We start from the raw sequence: 24778 nt of genomic DNA on the forward strand, positions 1-24778 counted from the left end.
TTGATAAATTAAACTCGCCCTGCAGTGAGCTCATTAGTATTTGGACAGCAAACAAATAATTAGTCAACAAAGGAAACTTGGTGTAATGGCTAATTATCACCAATCAAACACTTCCAGGACTGCCTCCCCTCCTTTGTTACTCTAACACTGTGCTCTGCAACTTGACAGGGATTGTGACTAGACGAGATAATCCTTTATCACTCTTAGATAATATTTATTTTCAAAAGATTGGGGATGAGATCAGTCTTGGAGGCATTTAAGTGACAGCACAGTTTGAGTACAGCAGTGTTTTCACTACATTAACAAAGAAGTAGTGGCTTCTTATTAGTGAAAATTCACTCTATTGATAGCTTTGTGAGAATAAAAAGACATCAATTATCTGGCCTCTAGGCACATTCCCAGCCACCAAATTAGTTACACGCAGTACAGTGGAAACAGCGCAGAATACGATACACTGATAACATAAATTCACAAGAGCATATATCACTGTCTTACTTGCACATAAAATTACAAAGCACAAAGCAAATGTAGATGTCCTGTATGTGTCTGTCCATTGCACAAATGCACATCATTGCACCCAGACACATGCCCTAATGTACAGTGTGTTTGGCTTCAAGATATAGGTCAGTGAATTCAGATAAGCAGTATCTCTTTATTAGACACTCCTTTGGCTAATATAACTGTCTAATTAGTCCAACCACACTTCAAAAACAGTATCTGGGGCAGCAAGGAGGGGAAAGAGTCTTCTGATATGTGAATCAGATGTAGGTGAGCAGAGAGCATGTGGTAGCGACAGTGAGAGAGAGAGAGAGAGAGAGAGAGAGAGAGAGAGAGAGAGAGAGAGAGAGAGAGAGAGAGACAGCAAGAGAGAGGGAGAGAGAGGAGAGAACAAGAGAGAGGGAGAGAGAGGAGAGAGAGTGGAGAGGGAGAGAGAGAGAAGAGAGAGAGGGAGAGTATAAAGTATTATAACAAAAGGCACAAAAGGATGTTGCAGTTGTAAACATACAGTAGATGTTCAGTAGTTTGATGAGTGTTTGTTTTGTATTTTGTTCCCTTTTTTGTTTTGTACAACACTGAGATATAGCACAAAGCCTTAGGTTGAAACAAAACTCAAATCAGATTGACAAAAAGTTTCAGAAATATTACTGACGTTGTTTCTACAGAATGTTAACTGCCAGAAATGAAGTGGGTGAGCCAAGATGAATATGATGGGGCCCAGACTAACCCCGTGTGTGCGCATATAGACACATGCGCAAGTAAACAAACGCACATAAATGAGATTAGTCTCTCCAGCTTTCACATGACCAGTGATTACATTAGGTTTAGTCACAGGCTGTTTCTTAGTGAGGCTGGGGTCCCAGGTCAGAAAAACACCCTCACAAGACACATGTCAAGCATCACACACAGATAGGGTATTTTGTGTGTAATCTGAGCTCACATGTGCACTTACAAATACAAGGACAAACCAAATCACAAATTTGATTTCGGACACATTCTGTCCATAAGCATTTAAGGCTAAATGATTGTATATATGAATGTATGTATTGTGTAAGTGAGTGTGTATATGTTTATGATATACTGTAGAGGTCAACAAGTTTACAAATATATGAGGTGAGCCAGGCATGGGAGTGTCAAATCAGCACTTTGGGCTTCCCCAATGGCCAGTTTACTGTGTGTGTGTGTGTGTGTGTGTGTGTGTGTGTGTCTTTTAAAGAAAATTTTGAAAACCAAGCACTGGGAGTAGTGGAAGAGAGAGAGCTGCCAGCTTAGACCACACAGAAGGCAGACACAACAGAGCCAAATTAAAGAATAATAGACAACTTTTGAAAGAAACAGAACCAGTGAAGCACAAGCACTGACCGGTCAGGACCTGTGTGTATCTCAGGTCTACTAAGACCTCTGCTTTAACTCCTTTCCCCCCTCTCATATCTTTCCTTTCCTTTCACCATTTACCCTCTCTTCTTTCATCAGACCACAGCATGTTAATACTAATTCTATTAATGTGATGTGGTATTGATCTTTTCTCTCGTCCCCCACTACAAAGATCATAGTGTAGCATTATTTACAGAGAGGCACCCTTGACTTGGTACTGACTCAGTGTCTTTTTCAAGGACTCTTCAGCAGGGCGGATGCTTGCCAACATGGGGTCTTGAACCCAGATCCTCTGGATGAAGGACAGTTTGTCACATCCTGCTGCTTAACTACAGACAATGAATGAGAGTAGACTTGAAAAACTAGGACAGAGAGGAGGAAGGAAGCAACAGTAAAGAAGATGAACCCTGGGTTTCTGTTACCCATAGATAAAATCTATGGGGAACAACAGATTTATGAACAGCAGACTATGAATTTGGATGTGCAGACTTTGATTAAATGTTTTAGCAACCACAGACAGTATTTAAGCATTAGCCTACTTGAGCATTACTCTGCTTTTATCTACTTTTGATCTATGGTGGCTTCTTCACAATGTAATCAAAGTGCTTGGTTATGTGTTACAGTGTAAGTGATGACCTGGACAGACAGTGTACCCCACATACAAACTTACCCACAGTGTCAGCTGCAGTGCAGCATAAGGAGAGGGGTGGAATTAAAACCACATGGGGGCAGGGAGAGGAGAAAGATCCAAGTCAATTGAAAGACTGCCAGCACTAAGCACTAAGCTATGACCTACAGGTGCAGCCTTGTGTATTTGCATGCATGTTTTGCCAGCATTTTATTTTCTAAAAAACAAAACAAAACAAAACAAAACATATAGCCCCAACAATTCAGCTGATGAAATGTATGAAAAATGGCATTAATCAACCCAGTGGTTCTCCTGCAGTGCACTGAGGTACATTGGTGTAACATGAAGTGAGCACAGAGTCCTTGAGATTTGACTAAAGACAATCAATTTCAAACAAAATCAGCATTACTTTGTGTCTCGCAGCATGGAAAAGGTTGACCAACAATTCTAAGGCAGAAATAAAGAATTATTGTGCACTAGAGAGTTCATCAACAGTCAGACATAACTATCCTCCATGTTCAGAGCAGAAAAACCTGTTTCTACAACAACTATGTCTTGACTAATACTTTGTTGACAACAGACAGTATTCAAACCTACAATTTGTAAAATATGCCTTTGTCGACAAATTCATGGTATGATAGGGATTAGAAGAAACCTCGGCTTAAAAATTTTCTCCTTTACCTCCTCTGAAGTCTTGACTTTAGGAATGTGAGATATGAAATGATTAAAATCTGAAACTCACTACATCCTATGTAAAACATACTGGCAGTATATTCAACTCACTCCTTTTCTGTGCAAGGTATTTTTTCTTGAGATAGGTGAGCACACATGTAGAAGCTGAGCCAAGAGAAATGCAAAGGAAAAAGCCTCAGCCTTCCAAGTAAGTGTTTACCAAGTAAGGTAATGTTTAGCCTTACTAGACCTGCACATGGCTAATCAGTCTGGACACACTTCTGAGGATACCACTGCTGTTGGAGGAAAACCTCATATATCCAACTTTAATGCTTCTTTTTCCATTTTCCTTACTTGAACTAGGAGTTAACATTTTTCTCCATGTGTTGTTTCTAGGACAGAGATCAAACACTTTGGGGACACATTCTGCAATTAAAATGTGGGGGAAAAATGGTTCTTATTTCTGAAAGCTGAAGCTTATTACATTTTCATCTAACATCAACAATATCCAATACAGCACTAAGTAAACTAAGTACTAGCAAAGCCCAGGTGCATACTGGGGTAATCCAGCTGAAAACAGCTGTCTAATTATTTGGATGAGAATCTTAACATCACTCTGCATAACTCTGAGGATCAAAACCCTGAGTGAACACTCCAGTTAAAACATACTGAAGGATTTAAAACTAAGTCCACCCTTTTATAATTTTCAACTTAGAACAGTACAAGAGACATGTTATTTTTCAACATATTAAATATGCTGTCAGATCTAACCATGTTTGAAATGATGGCTGATATTTTAAATCATAAAGTATGCTATGAATGGTTTTCATGGTCCCTTGGTTCATAGTTGCTGGACCTATCCAGCAGGTTTGCAGCCCTCCGATTAATCTAAAAACATGAAAATCACCAAAACATAATGGATTAACAAGATAGCTTTGAGCAGACCCTTATTTATATGCTTCCAATGAAAATGAAAAGTACTTTCCTGAAGATTAGAAAGGCTGGATTTGCAAAATAGTAAAGATGAGAACATATTTTCATTATATAGCCTGACTGGCTCTAACAGTGCACTTGTTTTTTCCTCAACATGGCTTTTCATGAGGCCTGAAAAAAGATCATGCATCAGACCTCCTCAAAACAAAACAAAACAAAGTCTCTTCTCAAAGAACAGCATTATTTCCTGTCTCTTTAGTAGCTTCACTGATTTCTGTCTCCTCAAACAGCTTGTTTATCCGATGTTGTCATATTGACATTTCAATTAAAGAAATTCTGACATAAGCCATCCAAAAAAAAAGAGTCTCTCCCATCTGTCAGCAATACGGCTGCATGATAATAATGGTACAAAATTGTTTTTTTTTTCTCTTCCCTAAGCCTTCCAAAGCTATGAAATGACAGAACCACACACAGTTATATAACTAACTATATAAAATATAACTAGGGACTTCCCAGTCTAATGGCACAATAATCAGTTGGAGGTAAGTAAGATACAGTAAAACTTATAAAAATGCTTTGTGTCATATATAGTGATTCTCCACAGTTACTGTAAACCTGGGAACAAGTCCTGTGTGTGATTAAATATTCTCTGGGTATATAACCTCTTTGGTTCCTCATTATGACAATACTGTCATACCTTGGACCTCATCTTCTCCAGTCTTTAAGGCAGACAGTCAGAGCTTTTCCTCAAATCAGCCATATGTATATAACACTGTCCTAAATAAGTCAATGCTCAGTTACCATACACTGCCTACTCCTACTGCCTACTGCTGTTGTGGACCAAGAGGGGTCACATGTTCATGATTTCAGCATTAAAAGAATAAAATGGAAATAAAGGTTATTCTAGAAAAATCTCAACACTAAACCATTTAAAAAGTCTTGTCTTACTGTCATGATGATCAGTTAAAAAGAAGAAATTAAATGTTTTTAAGTTCTCCAGTCCTCCCAACACAGATCACTCAGAATGAAAGGTTTCTCCTTTCCCTATATTCTTCCATAGCTTGTTTAGAAAACACATGACAGGCAGAAGACCCTGATTCAGCATGTTACATAAGAGACAATGACACTGAACAAAACTTGCCTGCAATCAATTTGTTTTCCTGATGTACACTAGTTGTCACATTCAGTGGCTCAAACCAAAGACAGTTCAGCTCAATGTAGCTGAGGTCCAAGAATTCAGTTAATACAAAAATCTCAATGAGTTCAATGCAAACTGGTTTCTGTCAACATCTGGCCTGCAGTGGCTAACTCATTTTTTATTTTAGACTGAGGATGACAGAAAATCAGGCAGCCTGGGGGACGCCTTCAGTACGTACTGCAAGATTGTGGCTGGGTCTAGGGGCTGACTTTGCCTGACTGGATTTTAGACAAGACTGAGTTTTGCTTACTTTAGCATAGCTAAGCCCCTTGTTGTCTGAGGGACTAAGGAGTCAGAGTTGTGCCTCCAGATCAAGTTGCACACCAGTTGGGGCCGCCAAAAGTATTTCAAACATGCTTGTTTGATTCCAAATCTAAATGAACTACTCCTCAACCAATAAGGGTTGAGCTTGAGATGGAGATCCGTCTAACCAACTCACCAGAGTAAAATGTTTCCATTTTATGTTTCTACAAATCACTAAATACGTTGAAATGTCAACATTTCTGAACATTGCTCGTCAACATTTACACTTCAATGTCGTGGAGCTTTTGTCAATGTCACATTGACATTTACTTTAAGATACTTTAGCCTCTTTCATTTGCTTAGTTAGCCTACAAAACTACTTTGTTATGGTTAGGAAAAAGTAATGGTTAAGATTACAAAAAGTTAGCTAACATTCCCTAATATTAGCCGGCAAACCCTAAAAACAAATATGGCTCTCGCTTGACACAGGACTCAAACCACGGTCTGCTGAAGCAAAGTCCTGCTGATTGTGCCATCTGTCATGTAACCTTCCTGCTAACCCAGTGTTTTCCACTTGATTTATACTATATCAGGAAAACTTAAAAAATATGACATTTCAGCATGTCCTTGCCAATGCCAATATTTTTTCCTGGCAACTGGGCTGGTCACTTAACTCTGTCACTAGACAACTAGAAAACTGGTCTGCAGCCGCCAAATGTGCGATCTCTGTCCCTAACTAGCCTTCCAGTTTTTGTGTCTATACAACAGGGATATCAGAAATATGCTTCAGCATGTTGCGTATTTTGAAATGCTCTCTGTTTTCACATTCTGTTAAAAGACTTAAAGTCTGTGGTCAGTACAAAACTGTAAAATCCACAAGAAGAGTTGTAGTAGAATAGGAGAGTACCGGCTCATCTCAAACACATTTGACACAACTTGTCATCTTCCTCCCTGTGAGATCTAAGATGTATGAGATCTGATCTTTAACAATTGTCTAACCTTGTGATGTCATATTCTTATAAGAACATCAATCTTGCAGCTTAGCAACACCAGATGCGAGCACTCTTGTGCAACACAAGCAAATAATAATTTAGAGAGAGAGATCCATGCAAAAGCCAAGTGCAGATTTGGATTTGATCAACCTCCACATCAATTTAAAAAGTGAATTCCAATAAAGACAAATCTGTGGCAAGAGAAAGTTGTCATATACAGTGTTTGAATAAATCATTGACAATGAATGAATCTTTCATTAGTAAATTAACTGCAGTTTCCAGGTTCACTGAATGTGTGTGCAAATTCACCCAAGCCTTGGGTTTGTACCCAAGTTAAAAGATGAATTAGAATACCTTTCTTTGCTTTCTTCTGAAGTTTCAGAGTGTCTGAGGACTTCTTCTTAATCTCCTGCCGTGCTCTCTTGTACTCTGGATCAGACAGACATGATGAAAAGGTCAACTAACTGTGGGAAAGCCCAGTGTTAAGACAGAGAGTGACACGTGTGCAGTGAGAAAGAGAGATAAAAAAGAAGGGAAAATACAAAGAGAGCAAAGACAGAAATTTTTGAAAGAAGGGATTGAGAACCTATGAGTGTCACCTTACTTTTCAAATCATAATTTTTTGACTTGTCAAATACAGGGTGTCCATGTACTCTCTTTACAATTTAACAAATTTATTACAAAAGCAAATGAATAGACAAATCTGTGGAAATTATTACAAAATGAGGAGTAGATATTGAAGTTTTTGCCTCATTTAATACACCTCTATATGGGCACCATTAGTTGCACGAAGCACATCAAGACGGTACTCGATTTCTTGCCATGTTCGCTGTAGCATAGCCTCATCAATGGTGGCAATGGCATCAGTGATCTTTTGCTTCAGGTCGTTGATGTCCAATGTGATTAAAAACTTTGATAACCACTGAGTACATAGAACAAATCTGATTAACATATCATCAATTGCTTTTGTAATAGATTTTGTGGACACCCTGTATGATAAAATGTGGATAGTATAGTGGGCTAGATGTGTTGCCCAGCAGTGTCAAACTGCACTGCTTCAAAATGTTAAATGTGTATCCTGACATCCATCTGTTTTGGCTCAGAGTATGTATGTGTATGTGTGTGTGTGCATGTGTATTTGTGTATGTGCATGCCCAACCTTTAGCGTGGTCCTTGTCCAAAGTGTTGACTCCTCTCTTCCACTCCTCCATCTGTTCCTGCAGAGGATTTATCAGACAATCCAGGAAGGCCCTGCAAACACAGCACCAACATATGGATTTGGTTTGGGATGTTACATGCTGTCTCTGACATGGTTCCTAGCTGTTTGCTGATCATTTTATGGAAAAAAAACACCTCATTACACATGGAATCATGGGAATAGGAGTAAATAGTGTAAAATAAAACAAAACAACCAACTCTTTTTGCCATTTATTCATGTCATAAAAGGTCATTCTGAGGGGTTTATCCCTTTATTTGTTTGTTGTTGTCAATCATTGACAGCAAGAGAGAGAGAGGGAGAGAGAGAGAAGTGTGAGTTTGTGTCTTGGACTAATAAGCAAGAGGCTCGCACAGTCATGTCTGTCAATCATTACCCAACTGTGTCCATTAGCACGTGTGTGTGTGTGCATCTAAGGGGTTGAAAGTGTGAGAGCTGGGCAGCTGCAGGCTTAGGGAAGAAAACTAAAATTAGCCTTGTCCCTCCTGCAGACATTTCTCCAAGGAGAGAGAGAGAGAGAGAGAGAGAGAGAGACCACAACCCCCCCCCCCCCGTGCTACCTCTGCTATGGAGAGCCAACAGGAATCTCTACTAAAATGCCACCCAAAGTTAGAGAGCCCCCTGTCTGTGTGGTGTGTACGTCTGCGTGCATGTGTGTGTGAGAGAGTGTGTTTTCAGTGAAATATAATAGATGCTTGTGTAGAATGTCAGCTAGCCAGACAAATCGTCTCTTTCCCGGCATTCCACTATAAGGGGGCATTCCACATATACACACACCCACACACAGACTCCCCACCCCCCCACACCCCCCCACACCCACCCACCCACACACACACACACACACACACATCCATTAAGGAACAGATTTGGGCACAAAAACTTTGAATTTGTTCATGTTTCTTTACAATCTTAAAATCAATAGTGGTTGGGGTTAGGTTGTGACTGAGTTCTGAGCTTGTCTAAATAGAGGTCAATCACATTAAGCATATGAGCCAAGTAAAAAGATGGGATGGGATTAGAGCCCTCTACAAGCCTGAAATATATGCCCAAACCCAGCCCGTGTCATTAAATTCCTAACTGAGCCTGAGCTTAACCCAACAGCTGCTGGTCACTTTTTGTCTGAACCTGACTTGAACGCAACACACACACACACACACACACACACACACACACACACACACACACACGCAAACAAGGAAAAGAATCTTAGATAAGAAAAGTCTACAGTTTCCAATGTATATGTGCACATACATAATGTCAAAAATAAAATACACAACTGAAACCCCAAATTTAATTCGTCAAAATGCACTGAGCTGAACACAAGGCTGATGCCAAACCTGACCCGAATCATCAAACAGGAATCAGGTCTCTTCGGGCTTGGGACAGGCTGTGGGAAAATGTAAATATAGCTCTGACCTTTTTGATAGAACGCAAAAAATATCCTGTAATAACAAGGATAACTTTCCATTCATATCAATGACTGCTGGACCAAGTCATTTCAAGCTGACAGGGTTAGCCATAATTCCTTTAGCCTGTTGTTACTGAGACCAACAGTGAGGTAGAGAGTATTGGGTGGGTGCAAGCCTGCAATTGTGTTAATGTTGTACTAATGTTGTACCTGCTCTCAACCACTACCTCTTACCTGCAATCTATAGGTTATAGTACATCAGATCTTACAGTACATCAGAGGAGAGGAGGAAACACACAAGAAGACAAAACAACAGTGCGGGACACAAGAAAACAGATTTAAAGTACTGCTCCTTACATGGAGAACTGTTTGAGTTTGGCCTCTATGCTGCGATGTCTCATACACATCCTGGTCAACGCTGAACCAATGTCTCTGGTCCCTCCTGAAACATATAAAAAAGCACAACTTATTAATAAAGAGCTGAAAGACACAAAAAGTCCAAACATGTTAATAGAAAAAAATAAGGAGCGTAAACTACTGACAAACAATTAACAACACAGGCCCATAATACATGAGCCATTAAAATAATCAGTTCAACCATCCAGACAGCCATCCATGCATCCATCCCTCAGATATAAATCAGTATTATGTTCCAAATGACACAATGAGCTGCTTTGTGAGCCGACCATTCACATAATACAGTGTAGTTTAGAGAGCAAGGAAAGATACTACAACTTAGTGACTAGAGGCGATAGCTGCAGACGACAAGTCAAAAACCTTGGTGGAGGTCAAAGCATCCACATGAGAATTTTCCTCAGATGAGCCGTGACATAAAGGAAGGTTTGAGACACCGAAGGAAAGAAGGGAACACTGGATGTCACATGTGACATTTCACACACTGATTTAGATTTTAGCAAACATGTCTCAGCTTTGTGTCAGGTAACACTGAGGTCACGGCAAACAGAAATAGACCAAGATACCTTATTACACAACCTTGCTTTAGCTGATGTAGCTCTTTTTGTCTTGAATACATAATCGGAAATCTTATAAATTACTGCTGTTATGGGACTATCACAAGAAACTTTCAGAGAATAGCTGCAGAAAATCCCTGGGACAGAGCTTTGAAGTTAATGTCTAATACAGTTACAATTGGCAATTTCATAACATGTTGTCCCCTTTTAGTAGTAAGAAGTACAGTAATTATTCAAATTATGAGGATTATAATATAATTATAATACTCAGAAATGTAACATAAAGACAGAAAACTAAAGTAAATTTTGTTCCTGTTAGTTGCTGGTGAGAGTGGATGTGGTGAGAAAGTTCAGCTATTGCTTATGGGTACAGCTTGTACCCATATGTTTAGAGCAAATTTTGCATTTTGATTTCCAGAGAAAAATGCTCCAAATGTGACCATTTATGACACCATAATAATAATATGACATTGAAAAGAGAGTTCATGCCAATTCTCACCAATGTAGTTTTCAAATAACCAGAATGTAGTGCTGTGACGCGCTGAAAGTGTGGAAGTGAACTACAATGACCATAATTCATTGCGCCTTTACTGTACTGCACCTGTCTGTACAGCCTATTGTTGCATTGACAATTTCTGAACTATTACGGTTAGAGTCTCAAGTATGGAGTCCCTTTGCTGACTAAATGAAATGTCAATAACAAGTCATCAGTGAGCCCCTCATGGCGAAGTAACCTGACAGTCTGTGGGAAACACTGCATTGCCATTTGTCCTTATATTTGAGAGTGAAAAAAGTGGCAAGAAGTTGGAGCCAGAGCCTAGAAAATGTGCTGGAGGCCGATGTTCCCTCCACATAAACTAACAGGCCTCTGGCTACAGCACAGCTAAGTACAGAGACCTGACACTGATTGACAGAGCTATTGTCTGGCTGCTCAGTATGACTGGACTGTTTCTCTGTGGGAATGACACACTACTGTGTGTGTGTGTGTGTGTGTGCGTGTGTGGGTGTGTGTGTGTGTGTGTGTGTGTGTGTGTGCATATGAGAGTGAGCCAGCAGGGGCAACGACAGATCCTATGTGAGTATGAGGAGTTTCTGTGACATTCTGTTCAATGTGTGTTTGAGACAGAGATGACACTCTCTCAGTATGTCTGAGTGTGTGTGTGTCAGCTGTGTGTGTATGTTTAAGTGTGTACATGTGAGTGTGTGAGTGACAGCTCTGTGTATGTGTCTCTGCATGCAGCAAGGACTGTGCTGACAGCAGAATGGATTGCTCGGTTGGAGGGTATTCACACTTCACATCAAATCATCACAACGAATCTCTCTCTCTCTCTCTCTCTCTCTCTCTCTCTCTCTCTCTCTCTCTCTCTCTCTCTCCCTCTCTCTCTCTCCCTCTCTCTCCCTCTCCCTCCCCCTCTCTCAAAGGTTGACTGACAGAGACTGGACAGAAATAAAGAAAAGAAGTCTGATCTGGGAAAAAACAAAACCTCCAAAACTTGAAACCCGATTTGCCAAACATCACCCTTTACCATTATCACGTGTGTTATCAAATCAACAAGAAAAGCAGGAAATACTAAGGAAAGAACTTTGCTGGTCCTCAAGCAGAAATTGGGTCATTGTGGTAATAAAGAACAGAATAGAAATACCGTATGAGAAGAAATACAGAGTGGAAATGATTATGACTATAAATATTGAATACTCGTGTATTCAGGGTAAATGAAACTCTATAAATATACTGCCAAATCATCTCCCTTCACTACCAGTGAATGGCTCCAAAGAAAATAGTACTACCATGACAGTCAAAACAAACTAAAAACAACATACATTGTCCAAATAATCATATAGCGTGACATTCATAGGACCTCTGGAAACTGTATTTCAGACTTTTTAACATCGTAATCTGAGATGAGACATTTTTGGGATTTGTTTGGAGTGACTCTGTCTCTAAATGAAACAGTTTGTTTTGGCTGCACTGGAAGCTGGATCCAAAGTTCCTGCTGGACAGCGCTGTAGCATTATGACTGAAAATTCCCCAGGATAACATGTGAGGAAATGTAAGAGGTAATGGGAATAAATGGCTCTGTTGTCTGCAGCCTTGATTTAGAACAAGTTTAATGGATGCATAGTTTCTGCTGTCAGAGTTGTAAATCGTGGAAAACAGCACCATGTAAGAGGTCTTATGTTCACTCAATGTCTCTCAGTCTTTTCCTGAACTGTGAATGCTTGCCTGTCTGATCCAATATAGGCAATGTACAGTCAGTGGGACTAAAGATCTCCTTTGTCTTTATCCCATAAGCTAAACTAGTTGAATAGGATCTGTAACTGTTGCCTTAGTTCTTATGAGCATGCACTGTATCTTGTATTGTATATGCAGTGTGTATAAGAACTGGTTTTCAGAAAATCTGCATCTGACCCTCCCCATCTCCCTTATCATATGTCTCTCCTAACCTAACAGTAGTTGAAAGATAGAGAGAAAGAGATGAAGGGGGAAGAGAGGGTAAAGGTATAAAGGAGAGAATGAACGAGTGACAAAATGCCAACAGTGTACTGGATTCAATATCAAAAGATGAGTATGAACCAATGGATCTGTCAGCTTACGGTTATAGGCCATCACTACAAATAGATGAGCTTTGGCTCACTGTCCTGGTGCATTAACGGATTTAGCGTACAGCATGTAACAAAATGTAGGCACGTAGAGACAGTGACAGTAACAGTGAATAAGGTTATTCCAATAGACAAATTAAAATTTTCCCTTCACCTTCACTTACTCATGATTTAATTCCAGTCCCACTGAGGCCTATTCATGATTTCAGTTCTCTATCCACCCATTCATCCTTTTACAGTGAGCACTTGTTATTGCAGAGGGTGTGGCTGGTTCATGCCATACGAGGTCTGTCTGTCATAATACACCACATAAAGCTGATTCATTCTTTCACTTATTTGTTTTATCCATCCATTCACCCAAGTAGCCCTTGCCATGGCTACTTGTTATTGCAGAAGGTGTGGTTGGCAGAACCCAGAGGAGGCCTCCCTCTTTCTCTCTCTCGTTTTTACACACCACAGAAAAAATAAAAAATTGAAACAGTTTCCACCCCTCTCCTCTTCATGAGATAGTCCATCCCATTCTGTGGGGAATGTATAGGGGAACCTACCATGTTTGTGGAGAGGGAGGTAATGCTGGGATGACAAATCAGTCACACTGAGGCATAGTAACACAGTAGAAAGTGAGAAGGGTGTGTGTGACATGGAGTAATTAGGAAAGAGACAGAAAGCAAGAGAAAGAGAATAGTTAGTATATTATAGCTTTAAAAGTTAGTAGAGTATAGTTTTAAAAGTTCAGTGCCCCACCCAAATTTCTGGATTAGATATGAGGCGTGAAAGAGCAATATCCAAAATCTGCTCTTGGCCATGTGGTTGGGTCTCAACACTATGGGTGTGTTAGATTTCACTCTATAGCCTATCTCCTCTTCTTTTGCTTATTTGCATGTCGGTTTGTCTTTGTCATTTTGTGTATCTCTCTTTCTTCCTCTCACATACCCTTCTAGCTTCATCAAAAGTGTTACTATACCCTTTGGCTGTAGTGTAGAGTTATATACATAACATATACTGAGGGTTTAAAGGGTTTCAACAGGCATGTTAAAACCTAAAAAAAAATCAACAATATTAAAAGTTTAATATGGACATGCTACACTGAGTATAGCAGTTACTTTGAAGAATCACCCATGATTTGAGTGTTTACAGTGGTGTATAAGAAGGGCAATTTATTTATTATTAATGAAATTGGACTACTCTTGTCATAACAGGTCATCATCTGGGCAGAAGATGAAAATTTTCAGCAGATGTTAATTTTAGCTAGCCAATAAAATAGTCCTATGCAAAATCACTGAGCAATGTCACATACTGCATGTGTGAATCTCTCTCTCTCTCTCTCTCTCTCTCCCTCTCTCTCTCCCTCTCTCTCTCCCTCCCCCTCTCCCTCTCTCTCTCTCTCTCTCTCCCTCTCTCTCTCCCTCTCTCTCTCTCTCTCTCTCCCTCCCTCCCTCCCTCCCTCCTTCCCTCCCAGCAGCGGCCTAGTTGATGTGGCCTCCACCATGACTGCCAGTTGCCGTGGAAACTGTATTAGTGTGTGAGTGGTTTTGCTGGTTAGGGAGCCTTCAGCTGGTTGCAGTGTGTGTAAGTGACTGACAGCCGTGCTTTTTGGGAGGCACAATATATATCTGAGCCAGTCTGTACAGTTTAATAAAATGGATGGTGCAGCAGGGCAGCCTGTGGCACAGATCAGCAGGTTGTGGCTGAGATGCAGGAAAGTATCAGCTACATCTACTGTATACTATCACACACTCACAGCAGTCAGAGTAAATGTCCTGTTTAGCAGTCCATATTATTCCTGAATTTAGCATTGTTTGGTGTGGCTATCAGGCCAAAACTAGATTCCACTCCTTTAAAATACATGAAACAGTCTGGCCATCTGTTTGTTGAGTGTTGTTCTGCTGCTCTCAAGATAAAGTGGCTGCTAACACACAACTACATGTCTTCTACTCTGTCTAGCACCCTGTGACCCCTGGACAGAAATAGCTCCACTGGCAACTGGAGCTGCCAATGGAGCTTTACATTCCACACACAAACACACACACACGGTGGTTTGGCAGTGATGTAGCTGGAGCTTCCTGTATGTGTGAGAGACTGAGTGTATGTGTGTAACTGTGTGTGTGCATATAGAGTGGCATAGCTGGCTGTCAGCTGCTGTGTGTGACGTGGTTATTTAGAAGGCCTGTAATTGTAATACTTACGCACTCAAATACACACACACACACACACACACACAGAGGGGGAGAGAGAGAGAGAGAGAGAGAGAGAGAGAGAGAGAGAGAGAGAGAGAGAGAGAGAGAGAGACCGAAGCTAATGTTTTAACATCTTTTGGTAGCTGGAAATGCTGATGTGATTTGTCTGATACCAAAAAGCATTGACTGCAGCAAATGTTACGAGAGTTGGTGGGCAGTCTTAAAATCTGTCTTACAATTGTCACCAATCATTTACTACAGCTTTCATCTGTCATTTTAATCACTCACTTCCTTCAAACAAGCATGTTCTGGCATGTGAGCAGGGCATAGATGACTGTGATTTCCTGTTGGAACTAATGGGAGCTGTATGTCCAAAAACACTGTTCTTGAAATTCTCAGATGGATGTGACTGTAAAGAAATGCTTTTTTAATCAAGATTTTCCCTGTAGCACTAGGTTCTGTAGACCAGCCTTAGCAATTATAAATCTGAAACTTTGGTGTGAGGTGTCAGTGTTTTTGTGGGAGTTTGTGTGCTGTCCTGAGAGTGTTCTAACTGTTCTCCAGGGACATTTGTGTGTGTGTGTGTGTGTGTGTGTGTGTGTGTGTGAGAGAGAGAGAGTGTGTGAGAGAGAGGGAAACAGGCCATTTGCTCCTGAGGTGCCAAGTCTGTGACTCTGTCCTCAGCACCCCTCAAAACTGCTTCTTGGAATGTTACACTCTGCTGACAAGGACTGTGTGTGTGTGTGTGTGTGTGTGTGTGTGTGTGTGTGTGTGTGTATGTGTGTGTGTGTGTGTGTAGGTGTGGGTGTGTATGAGCGAGAGAGAGAGAGAGAGAGAGAGAGAGAGAGAGAGAGTGACAGTCTGTGACAAAGTCTGGGAACTTTTAAAGCAGGATAAAAGTTAACAGAGACGAGAAGCTATATGTTAACATTATAAAAAAAATGACACTGCAGACAGAATTAACTATAGTAGCATTACTACACAGACTGTACAGTGTGTGTACATAGTAGTGTTGCGCTGTTGGACATCTGTGGATTACAACAGCATCCTGAAAGTCAGGAATGAACACTCTGCATATTTGTCTGAGCTAATCTCTTAACAAACTCACTTGCTAAAAATTAATAGCTAAACTATTTGCATTAGGGCAGCAGTTTGTGTAAATCCTCCTTTCCTTGGCATTACATACATGTGTAAGTACACATTTTCAGCTATTGCATGTATTTATATAACAAGATTAAATTTCAGGGAGCTACAAGAATGTGATGCTCGCGATATGGAGCCATTTGAAACCATCAGTCAGGCATCAGTTTGGCAGGAGGCCCATTTGATACTAGCAATATGATATGATCTCCTCAGCTCTTGTGGGCACTTGCTTAGGTTATGTTAAGATGTTTGAATTAAGAAAATACATCAGCCTGCCATGTAATTTAATACATTTGCACTGTAATAAAATAGAGGAGGACTCAGCTTCATTTTAAGATATACATTACAAACATCCTTGCTGTTTTGTAGCATCACATATGGGTGTCAGTGTGTCGCACCTACCCCACTTTAGCCTGAATGAGTTCAAATTTAGTGCTGTATTGTATTTTTTAGCGTAATACTGGAGAGTGATGACTAATCAAAAACAGACAGAAACTGATTTCAAAGACATTAAAAAATTAGGGAGAAATCTGAAAACCAGACGAGTATTCATTCACAAATATTCCCTCTACGTTGTGCACTTTTGTTGACTCGAGCTGAATATTTTATCACTCTGACAAAATAATATCTAGTCAGCCATCAGCCACTGCTCCACTTGCTTCAGAAATTTAGTCAAAATAAGCAGGCTTGGAAGTGAGATCAGATGCAGAGACTTTTCCATACAGTGACTTATGGTTTAGTGAATTAATACCCTGGCGCCACAGTACATTTTGCATTCCTCTGTGTGCGGTCCAAAATCTGGGCTGTGCGACCTAAAATTTCTGACCTGTCATCCTGCTGTGGCCCTCTTAACCTCAACCTGCTGGGTTTATTAAAGGCCTTCATTTATTTAAAGGACATATGTATCTAAAAAGTACTAATGTACATGTATTTTAAATATAGTGCCCTTTCTATAAATACAATTCATGGTTTATTCCTGGAAAACCCGCTCAGGAAAGCATCTGCTACACATTAGAGCTAGGCGGGTCTGCATCTTCATACAGATCTCAGCTTGTCATTAGAAAGGATGGGGAGGGAGAGGATGCATAAGAGGAGTAAGTGGGGGAGAAAGAGAGGAAGGAGGATAAGGGAGTATGGCCTGAATGGTATTTGTTCTAAAATAAGACTTCGAGTATACATTTAGGCTATGGGCCAAACCATCATAAAGGTAACACTATCAGAGCAGATCTTTAAACAGATTCTGCCTTGTCATTACAGAGATGGAGGGAAGCTTCGAAAGTAAGGAGGAAGTTGGGAAGTGATGAGGCATATAGGAAGAAAGAGGGAAAATGAAGAGAAATGGAGGGAAGAAGGAAAAACACAAGACAGTGGGAAGGAGGACAAAGTGAGAGGGAGCCTGGGTGGTTTTGACATGTGGATCAGAGTGGCTGGCTAGCTAAAACCAACATTATGCATGGGTACCAGATGGTTGCTGTTAACTATGGAGTGGTGGTTACACTGATAAAGAGAGTGGGGACTGTACAGCTGGACACACACACAAATACACACACACACACACACACACACACACACACACACACACACACACACACACACACACACACACACACACAGCTGGACAGGAGCAAGACAATGTGTTGACTAGCTAATTAGAGAGCTGGTAGAAACACTAACATGAGAAAGCCATAAACACAGACAGGCAGTTCTATGCACACAAACTAATAAACACACAAAAAATAATCAAAGCCAGGGTAAAAAAAACAAATCTATAGTCATTGTCATAATAATAAAAGTCTACCACTATGCACCTCCCCTTTGAACCGCCTTGATATTAACTCCCATTACTTTTGATTCCTGGAAAATTGTGCATCCTTAATGGTGACCTCATGCTGAAGGGGAATAAAATTTTCATGCAATAATACATTTCTGAACAATCTCCAGCCCCCACCCGTCAAATCAAATAAAACCGTGTTTCTCTCCTTAACTTATGTCCTATGGGTTTTACACTTTTGAATGATTCCTCCCTTTGTTATGTAACAACATTTCATCCTGTTAAAACAAGAAATACATAAAATCAAGGAAGTTAGATAACCATCTCATTGGGTTTTAACATTAACCTCCACTGATGCCTGTTGGCAAAATATATTACAAATCACACACACACACACACACACACACACACACACACACACACACACACACACACACACACACACACACACACAGGCACAGGCACAGACACAGCTAAGACCACAGTGGAGCAGTTGTCATGCCCTGAAACAAAGGAGCCACCCACACTACATAGATACCAACCCAGCATTTGATTCACTGATTGTTCAATCAGCTTGATCGTTCATATCTAATACTACAATTCAGTTTTTCAGTTCATTCAATCAAATAATTGTGTTATAACGGCGTTACAATAAAAAGTCATTTATGTGAAAATGGTTTGAGGGTTGGGGTTGTTTTTATTACAGTAGGCCTCCTAAGAAGAAAGTTTCTAGTGGGGTTTCATCAATTTGAGTCCAAGGACTTCACTGAATTCCTAAACTTGTGTCTTGAGCTATTTGATCCCTTGAATGAATGAATGAATGAATACGTGGGTAGAGTCAAGTAAAGGGAGGTATAGCTGATATAAATGATTTCCAAGGTCAAGGCCTTTATTAACTGCTGTTAGCAGAGCTAGTGTGTTTCCTTGGGAACCAAGCTCATCTCTTCATCTATCAATAGCTGCTGACAGGGAGTCAGCTAGTCTGTCTACCCACCCACCCACACACACACACACACACACACACACACACACCTGCGGTATGACCAGTGCTGACACACAAAATTGAGGACTGTCTCAGTGCATCTCTTGACAGCTGCCATCCAAAGACAGAGGGAGAAGAGAGAAGGAGGAAGAGGAGAGGAAAGGGCAAAGGAGGTGAAGGAAGACAGAAGAAGAACTACATGAGAAATAGAAATAGAATGGGAGAAAAATGAGAGTGATTCTTTTTGTGTCCAATAGTGAGCAAATTGCTCACTACCATACCAAGCTCCAAAATGCCACATTTTTACAATGAAAAGCTCACATTTACTTCCCTTTTTTTTTTTTTAATTATACTGATTTGGGAAATAGTATCATCTACTTGTAGACAATTCGTGTCTATTCAAAAACAAACAGAAAATAAATTACTCCATTTTGACATTTCCAAGTGCTACCACTGATCAAATCAGTTATGAGCATGAGTCGGGAAACTACTAACTAGTAAAATGTGACTTTATTTACACTGACAGAACTGTAGGTCTGTCATTTTGAAAGATTCATGCAACAGGTTTTTCTCCCATTAGACAGCACCACACACACACACACACACACACATACACACAGAGGACTGACAGAAGAGATAAAAGAAAGACGGTCAACACTAGTCATTATCCAAGTTCAAACCCGGGATGCTGTGTGCCGATGGTATGCATCGTAGTTTGATGACACACCGGAATGACCCCAAGCAGATAGCTGGATATTTGTGGCAGCATTCATCAACCCTGACAATGGGCCAGCTGACTGAAAGTCTCTTTCTCTCTATATCTTCCATACACACACAAATACCTGGTCTACCTCACCTGCACACACAGCACACCACATCCACACAGGACGTGATGCAAGCAAGCAAACAGTCTTGATAAAAATCAATAAAAGCCATTAGTTTCAACGGGTTTGTCTAGACTGACACTAAACAGAATGAGCACTGTCACTCTGGACCCAAATACTGCTTGCATTATCTCTAAAGCTAAAGCTATATCTAAAGCATCCTGCCCATGTCCCACCTCCTGATTGGTTCTGATTTAGTCCTTGCAAAATCTTATGGACCATATCAAGACAGGTGTGAGAGACAACATTACCCTGTGTAACTCTCATCACTGTAAGTATGAATGCGGTGTTACACTGGGTTAGAAATTAAGAAATGGCATAACAAAATAATACACAGGAAGCCATCATGTACTGAATTCTGCGGTACTTATTCAGTTATATTACTGATTACTCTTCAGTTCTACAAAGCCATCAATAATCTGTAATCTTGAAATGTGACCTCCCAAGGCCGGTTGTATAGCTGTGTATGTGTGTCAGTGTGGCACTGCAATGCAGTACAATGCAGCCTGAATACTAATGCAGAAGACTCCCATTATCATGCTCTCCTTTACACTGCTCTCCTCTCCTTAAGTCTATACTTTCGTCCCCTGCCGTCTTTCCTTTTCCTCACCTTCTGCTACCTGTTTTTCTTCCGTTCACCCATTATATTACCTGTTTTTTTCTCTTTCTTTTCCCCCATTTCCCATATTCTTCTCACCTCACCTCATCTCTTATTTTCTCCCTCTTCCTCCTCCCTTCCCCTTTTCGCATCCTTGCTCCCCTCCTGTCCTGTCTGCTCTCAACCTCACCATCACAGGAGAAAAGGAGGGGCAAGAGATTCATCCCTGGGATAAATGAGTGAACATGCCATGGCTGGGTTCAGTTTTGTTCCCATCAATTTGGGGCATTTTCTTCCAAAATAAATCATATTTGGCAAGACATGGTGGCCATACCTAAGAAGTAACTGAAAATACAATTATTCTGAGTAGTTAATGAACTGGTGTTTCTATTGACTGAACTGACCACAGCCCTGATTTGTGTGTAGTGTGTACAAAGTTGAGTTAAAAAGCAGCTCTTGCTATGGGAAACTTGTTCTGGACTGATATAGGCTAAACAGAACCAAGCCTGGTTATGTGTGTCAGTATGCCACCGCAGTGCTGCAGCCTGAATACTAATGAACTCTGTGTGTGCTTTCCACAATTTTTTGTGTTTACATAGTGCTTACTGTAAAACATAGAGTTGAGAAATGGAAAGTATGTCAGAAAGAGGAAGAGGAAGGGAGGGCAAGAGAGAAACTGGAATATAAATACTAATAAAAGGTGCTATGCCTGGTTTATTTATGTAGCCCTTCATGACAAAAGACTTCAAAGGATAAACCTACCAAAATCTAATTACTCAACAATAAGTTAATGGAATATGGGGTGCAAAGGTAACAAAAAGCACAAGGCACCAAATAACAGGCACAAATAGCAGACACAACAAGCCTTCCTGTCCTATCCAGGCGGGTGGAGTAAAGATTGGGAAGTGAAGAGAAGAAGAGTGTAAAGAAAGAGAGCAGAGGAGAAGAGACGCAATTTGAGAGAACATATGTGACAGCATGCCACCTCTGTGTGGTTCTGCAGTGTGAATGCTAACGAGGGCTGGAGGCCAAGGATAAACAAGAGGAGCTTGCTGACTGCTGCACCCATCTCTCTGTCTTTGTGTTTCTCGTCTCTCATTCAAATGCTTACAGAGCTCTCTCCTCCACCCCATCTCCCTTTCCCTTATTCTCCTCCTCCATCTTTTTTCTCTCTCTTTTTCTCCCTCATACAGTGCAAGGGTATGAGTGGATGCTGAAATAACAGGAAGGAACCAATTAAGATAACAAGAGTGCATTGCTCTAGTCTTCAAAATGCCACCATCCTTTCTCCTGTCATATTCTGCTGTGTGGTCCAAATTATTTCACATCAACTTCACCGTTGTGTTTTCCAGTTTATGAAGAAAAAGTGCTTTACATGTGCAATTTATCATCATTAAAATTATTATTATTGTGAGTGTGATATCTATCATGGGAACAATGACACGGGCAGAAGATGTCAGTACAGTGTGCATGTATCTTGTATTGAAATACACAAAACACGTGTTTTGGTAATAAAGCACCAATGGCGATACTGGTACTGAGAATTTTGAAGTGAAATGCATCATAGGAAACATTTTATACTAAAAGTATCGTATTATAGATTTTACCCTTGACTATTATTCTATATTGAAATCCCTGAGCAAATCAGATATGAAGGGAAACTGTCTTTCTCATCCTCATTTTTGGTACACAGAGGCCTTTATTTCCCCAAATTGTGCTAAAAAGAAGGATTTTATTTCAATTATTTTGCCCACTGACCCAAAACTAACAGCCCAAGACTACAATAGTCATATCAGTTACTTAAAGTTTCATAAGACCCTGCTTGTTTTTATGTTCTCTTTCCTTTTACACGTTCAAATAAATAAATAAAATAAAATAAATAAATTCCAAATGATCACTAACTGATAAACAGCGTTTACAGTAGTTCTTTTCTTGATTTGCAGCCACAAACTTATTTTGAGTTAAACATGAGTCCCATGAAGAAAATATTCAGGTCAGAGATATTAAACAGCCTGGCACTTCTGCCTGGAGACTACAGCTGTGTACAGTATAGAAGAGGAGTGTGAGTCTGATCTCCAGGCAGAATCTGAGTGCTGTGCTGCACAGCAGGAGAACAAGAGCACAGCGTGAGTGTGGTCTCTAGGCAGAATTCCCAGGCTAGCAAACAGTCTCCAGGCTGAGTTGAAATGCTAATTTATCCCCACTGTAATTGGCTTACTGTACTATTACGGCACTATATCGTAGCTGCAGATGTTTGTATCAACTGTGGATTGCAGTACATATGTAGGCCAGAGAGGAATTTCACATCCCTCCCACCCCCTTCCCTTCTCTCTGACGAATTAATTTCTCTGATCTCCTCTCTCTCACTCAACCATCTCTCTCTCTGATCTAGTTTTTTATCTCACTCTCCAATCTCTCTCTTTGTCTCGCTCTCAGATTTTTTTGTGTATTGGCTTCATTCTCTACTCCCTCCCCTTCCTTCTGATGCCTTTCTGAATTTAATACCATAATATTACATGGTGTCCGGGTTAATCCAGTCCATAACCACTTGTCCCATTCAATTTGAGGTCAAAGTGTGAATGAAGTTTCATACAGAGCAAGAGAATGTCTCACAGGAAACAGAAAGACAGACTATTTGTCTTTAACTATGTCAAAGACAGACTATTTAAAACACTGAGGAAACAGCAGGCAAAGAATGATGAATGTTATCATTGCAACATGATGGAAAAGCTGGCATTTGAATGAAAACAGTCCATGACTTAAATGACAAACACTCATCTTGATAAGGAATAGCCTGAATAGTTCCATAGTTCACTGTATCTTATCATACCTCACATGATCAAAACTGAGCCTTGAGAGATACATGATAAGGACACACTCTCACTTTCACTCTTGACATTTGTCTGTGCTAAAGGTGCCATAAAGGACAGTTTTGATGTTTCAGTGACAAGAAATATACCAGTCTACTACAGCTGCTTGCAAGCCTTTAAGACAATCCAACAGGGAACTACCTTTTGGCCTCAAAAACTATATACTATAACTATATTAACATTATAAATGCTATTATGCTTTATGCTCTTTATGAAAATGGGAAACAGACTAGAAAATGTCCGCACAAAAAAATGGGTGCTGTCAAAAAGATTTTTTTTTTTTTTTGCATTTAGAGGAAGAGGAAGAGGAAGAAGAAGAAGAAGTAGAAAAAGGAAGAAGAAGAAGAAGAAGAAGAAGAAGAAGAAGTGTCTACATCCACACTGTTCTGTTTCTGGCTAATGTTGTGCTCACAGGAACCTTGGACCTTGGACTTTCAAACATGTACATTTCTGACCTAATGAATGGATGCTCACAAAGATAGGAAACTCTTTATTTTCTTCCACAGGAATACAATAGAAAAGAGCATTCATTTTCCTTAGTCAAAACTAACACCATGTTGTCAAAATTTGTTATGGTTATAAATGATGGGTTTTGCTATTTATTTACAGACTGTCTGGAAAAATACCAAACCTATCCTTTAATATTAGGAAAAAGACAGTGATGGATGCATCTAGGGTGAAAGGATGGGCAATGTGTGCCACAGCCCCTGTGCATTCATGGTATTTGGGCAAAATGCCCAATCTGTGGTATTAATTCCCAATTTAGCATCCATGGCCTGTGTCCCTTGAGATGCAGAGAGAGAGAGATGCAGAGAGAGAGAGGCAGAGAGAGGCAGAGAGAGAGAGAGAGAGAAAGAGAGAGAGAGAGAGAGAGAGAGAGAGAGAGAGAGAGAGAGAGAGAGAAGATAGATCACCCCGGAGCCCACTCTTGGTCTTTTCTGGGGCTCTGGTGTCCCACTTTCTCTAATCTTACTGGTCTGACACACATTCCGCAGCCAGGACGACAGACAGGATTACTAGGACCACTAGCAATGAACCACATTCATTACTTTTTTCTTTTTTTTTTTTAACAAGAGGGCATTTAAGTAAGGTCATCCTTATTTGGGATGTGCACAAATGAGAAGCAGTGCCAATGATAAAACTATAGTACTACTTTTAGTCACAAACAATTTAAAACAATCAGGCCACAAAACTCCATCAGCGTACAGACCTAGTTAAAGTCAGGCTGCATATTTACTGGACTCAGTGTATGATGGGGAGAGCAGACCTGAGTCATGATTGCTTATCAAGAAGTCCATTGTCACAGTTAATCATTAACAAGTGAAGAGGGCAGAGTGACATCTTCCCTGTGCAAAACTATAGACATGTAAGCTGTCACATATGCCTGTATGCAAAGTTAGAGGCACCGCTACAGGAGGACAGGGAGGGAGAGAGACAGCTTCAGTGTGAAAAGTGAAGAGGCAAACGATAATCTTCTGAACGCTGTGTCACAGGATCTGTTCCCATTCGGTTTAGACTGCAGCAATTGTTGGTAAACAGGAAAGACATGGGATGCACTGTTGCAACATGCACATCTGACTCATTTGTGCCTCAACAGGTAAAAGGTAGGCTAATTCAAG

General features: G+C 40.3%; 1 protein-coding gene across 3 annotated transcripts in view; it reads right to left on the reverse strand.

Annotated features, from left to right (window-relative positions):
• Positions 1–24778, reverse strand: part of LOC115373873 (protein MTSS 1-like) — a 73716-nt gene that overhangs the window by 18725 nt on the left and 30213 nt on the right. For all 3 annotated transcript variants that reach the window (XM_030072488.1, XM_030072487.1, XM_030072486.1), the window contains exons 4-6: positions 9520–9604; positions 7698–7789; positions 6893–6967 (exon numbers count right to left, since the gene is read on the reverse strand). In XM_030072488.1, the coding sequence (XP_029928348.1) occupies positions 6893–6967; positions 7698–7789; positions 9520–9604 (252 nt within the window). The remainder of the gene's footprint in view (positions 1–6892; positions 6968–7697; positions 7790–9519; positions 9605–24778) is intronic.

Source organism: Myripristis murdjan, chromosome 16 (genome assembly GCF_902150065.1).
Source record: "Myripristis murdjan chromosome 16, fMyrMur1.1, whole genome shotgun sequence".
NCBI classification, from domain to species: domain Eukaryota; kingdom Metazoa; phylum Chordata; class Actinopteri; order Holocentriformes; family Holocentridae; genus Myripristis; species Myripristis murdjan.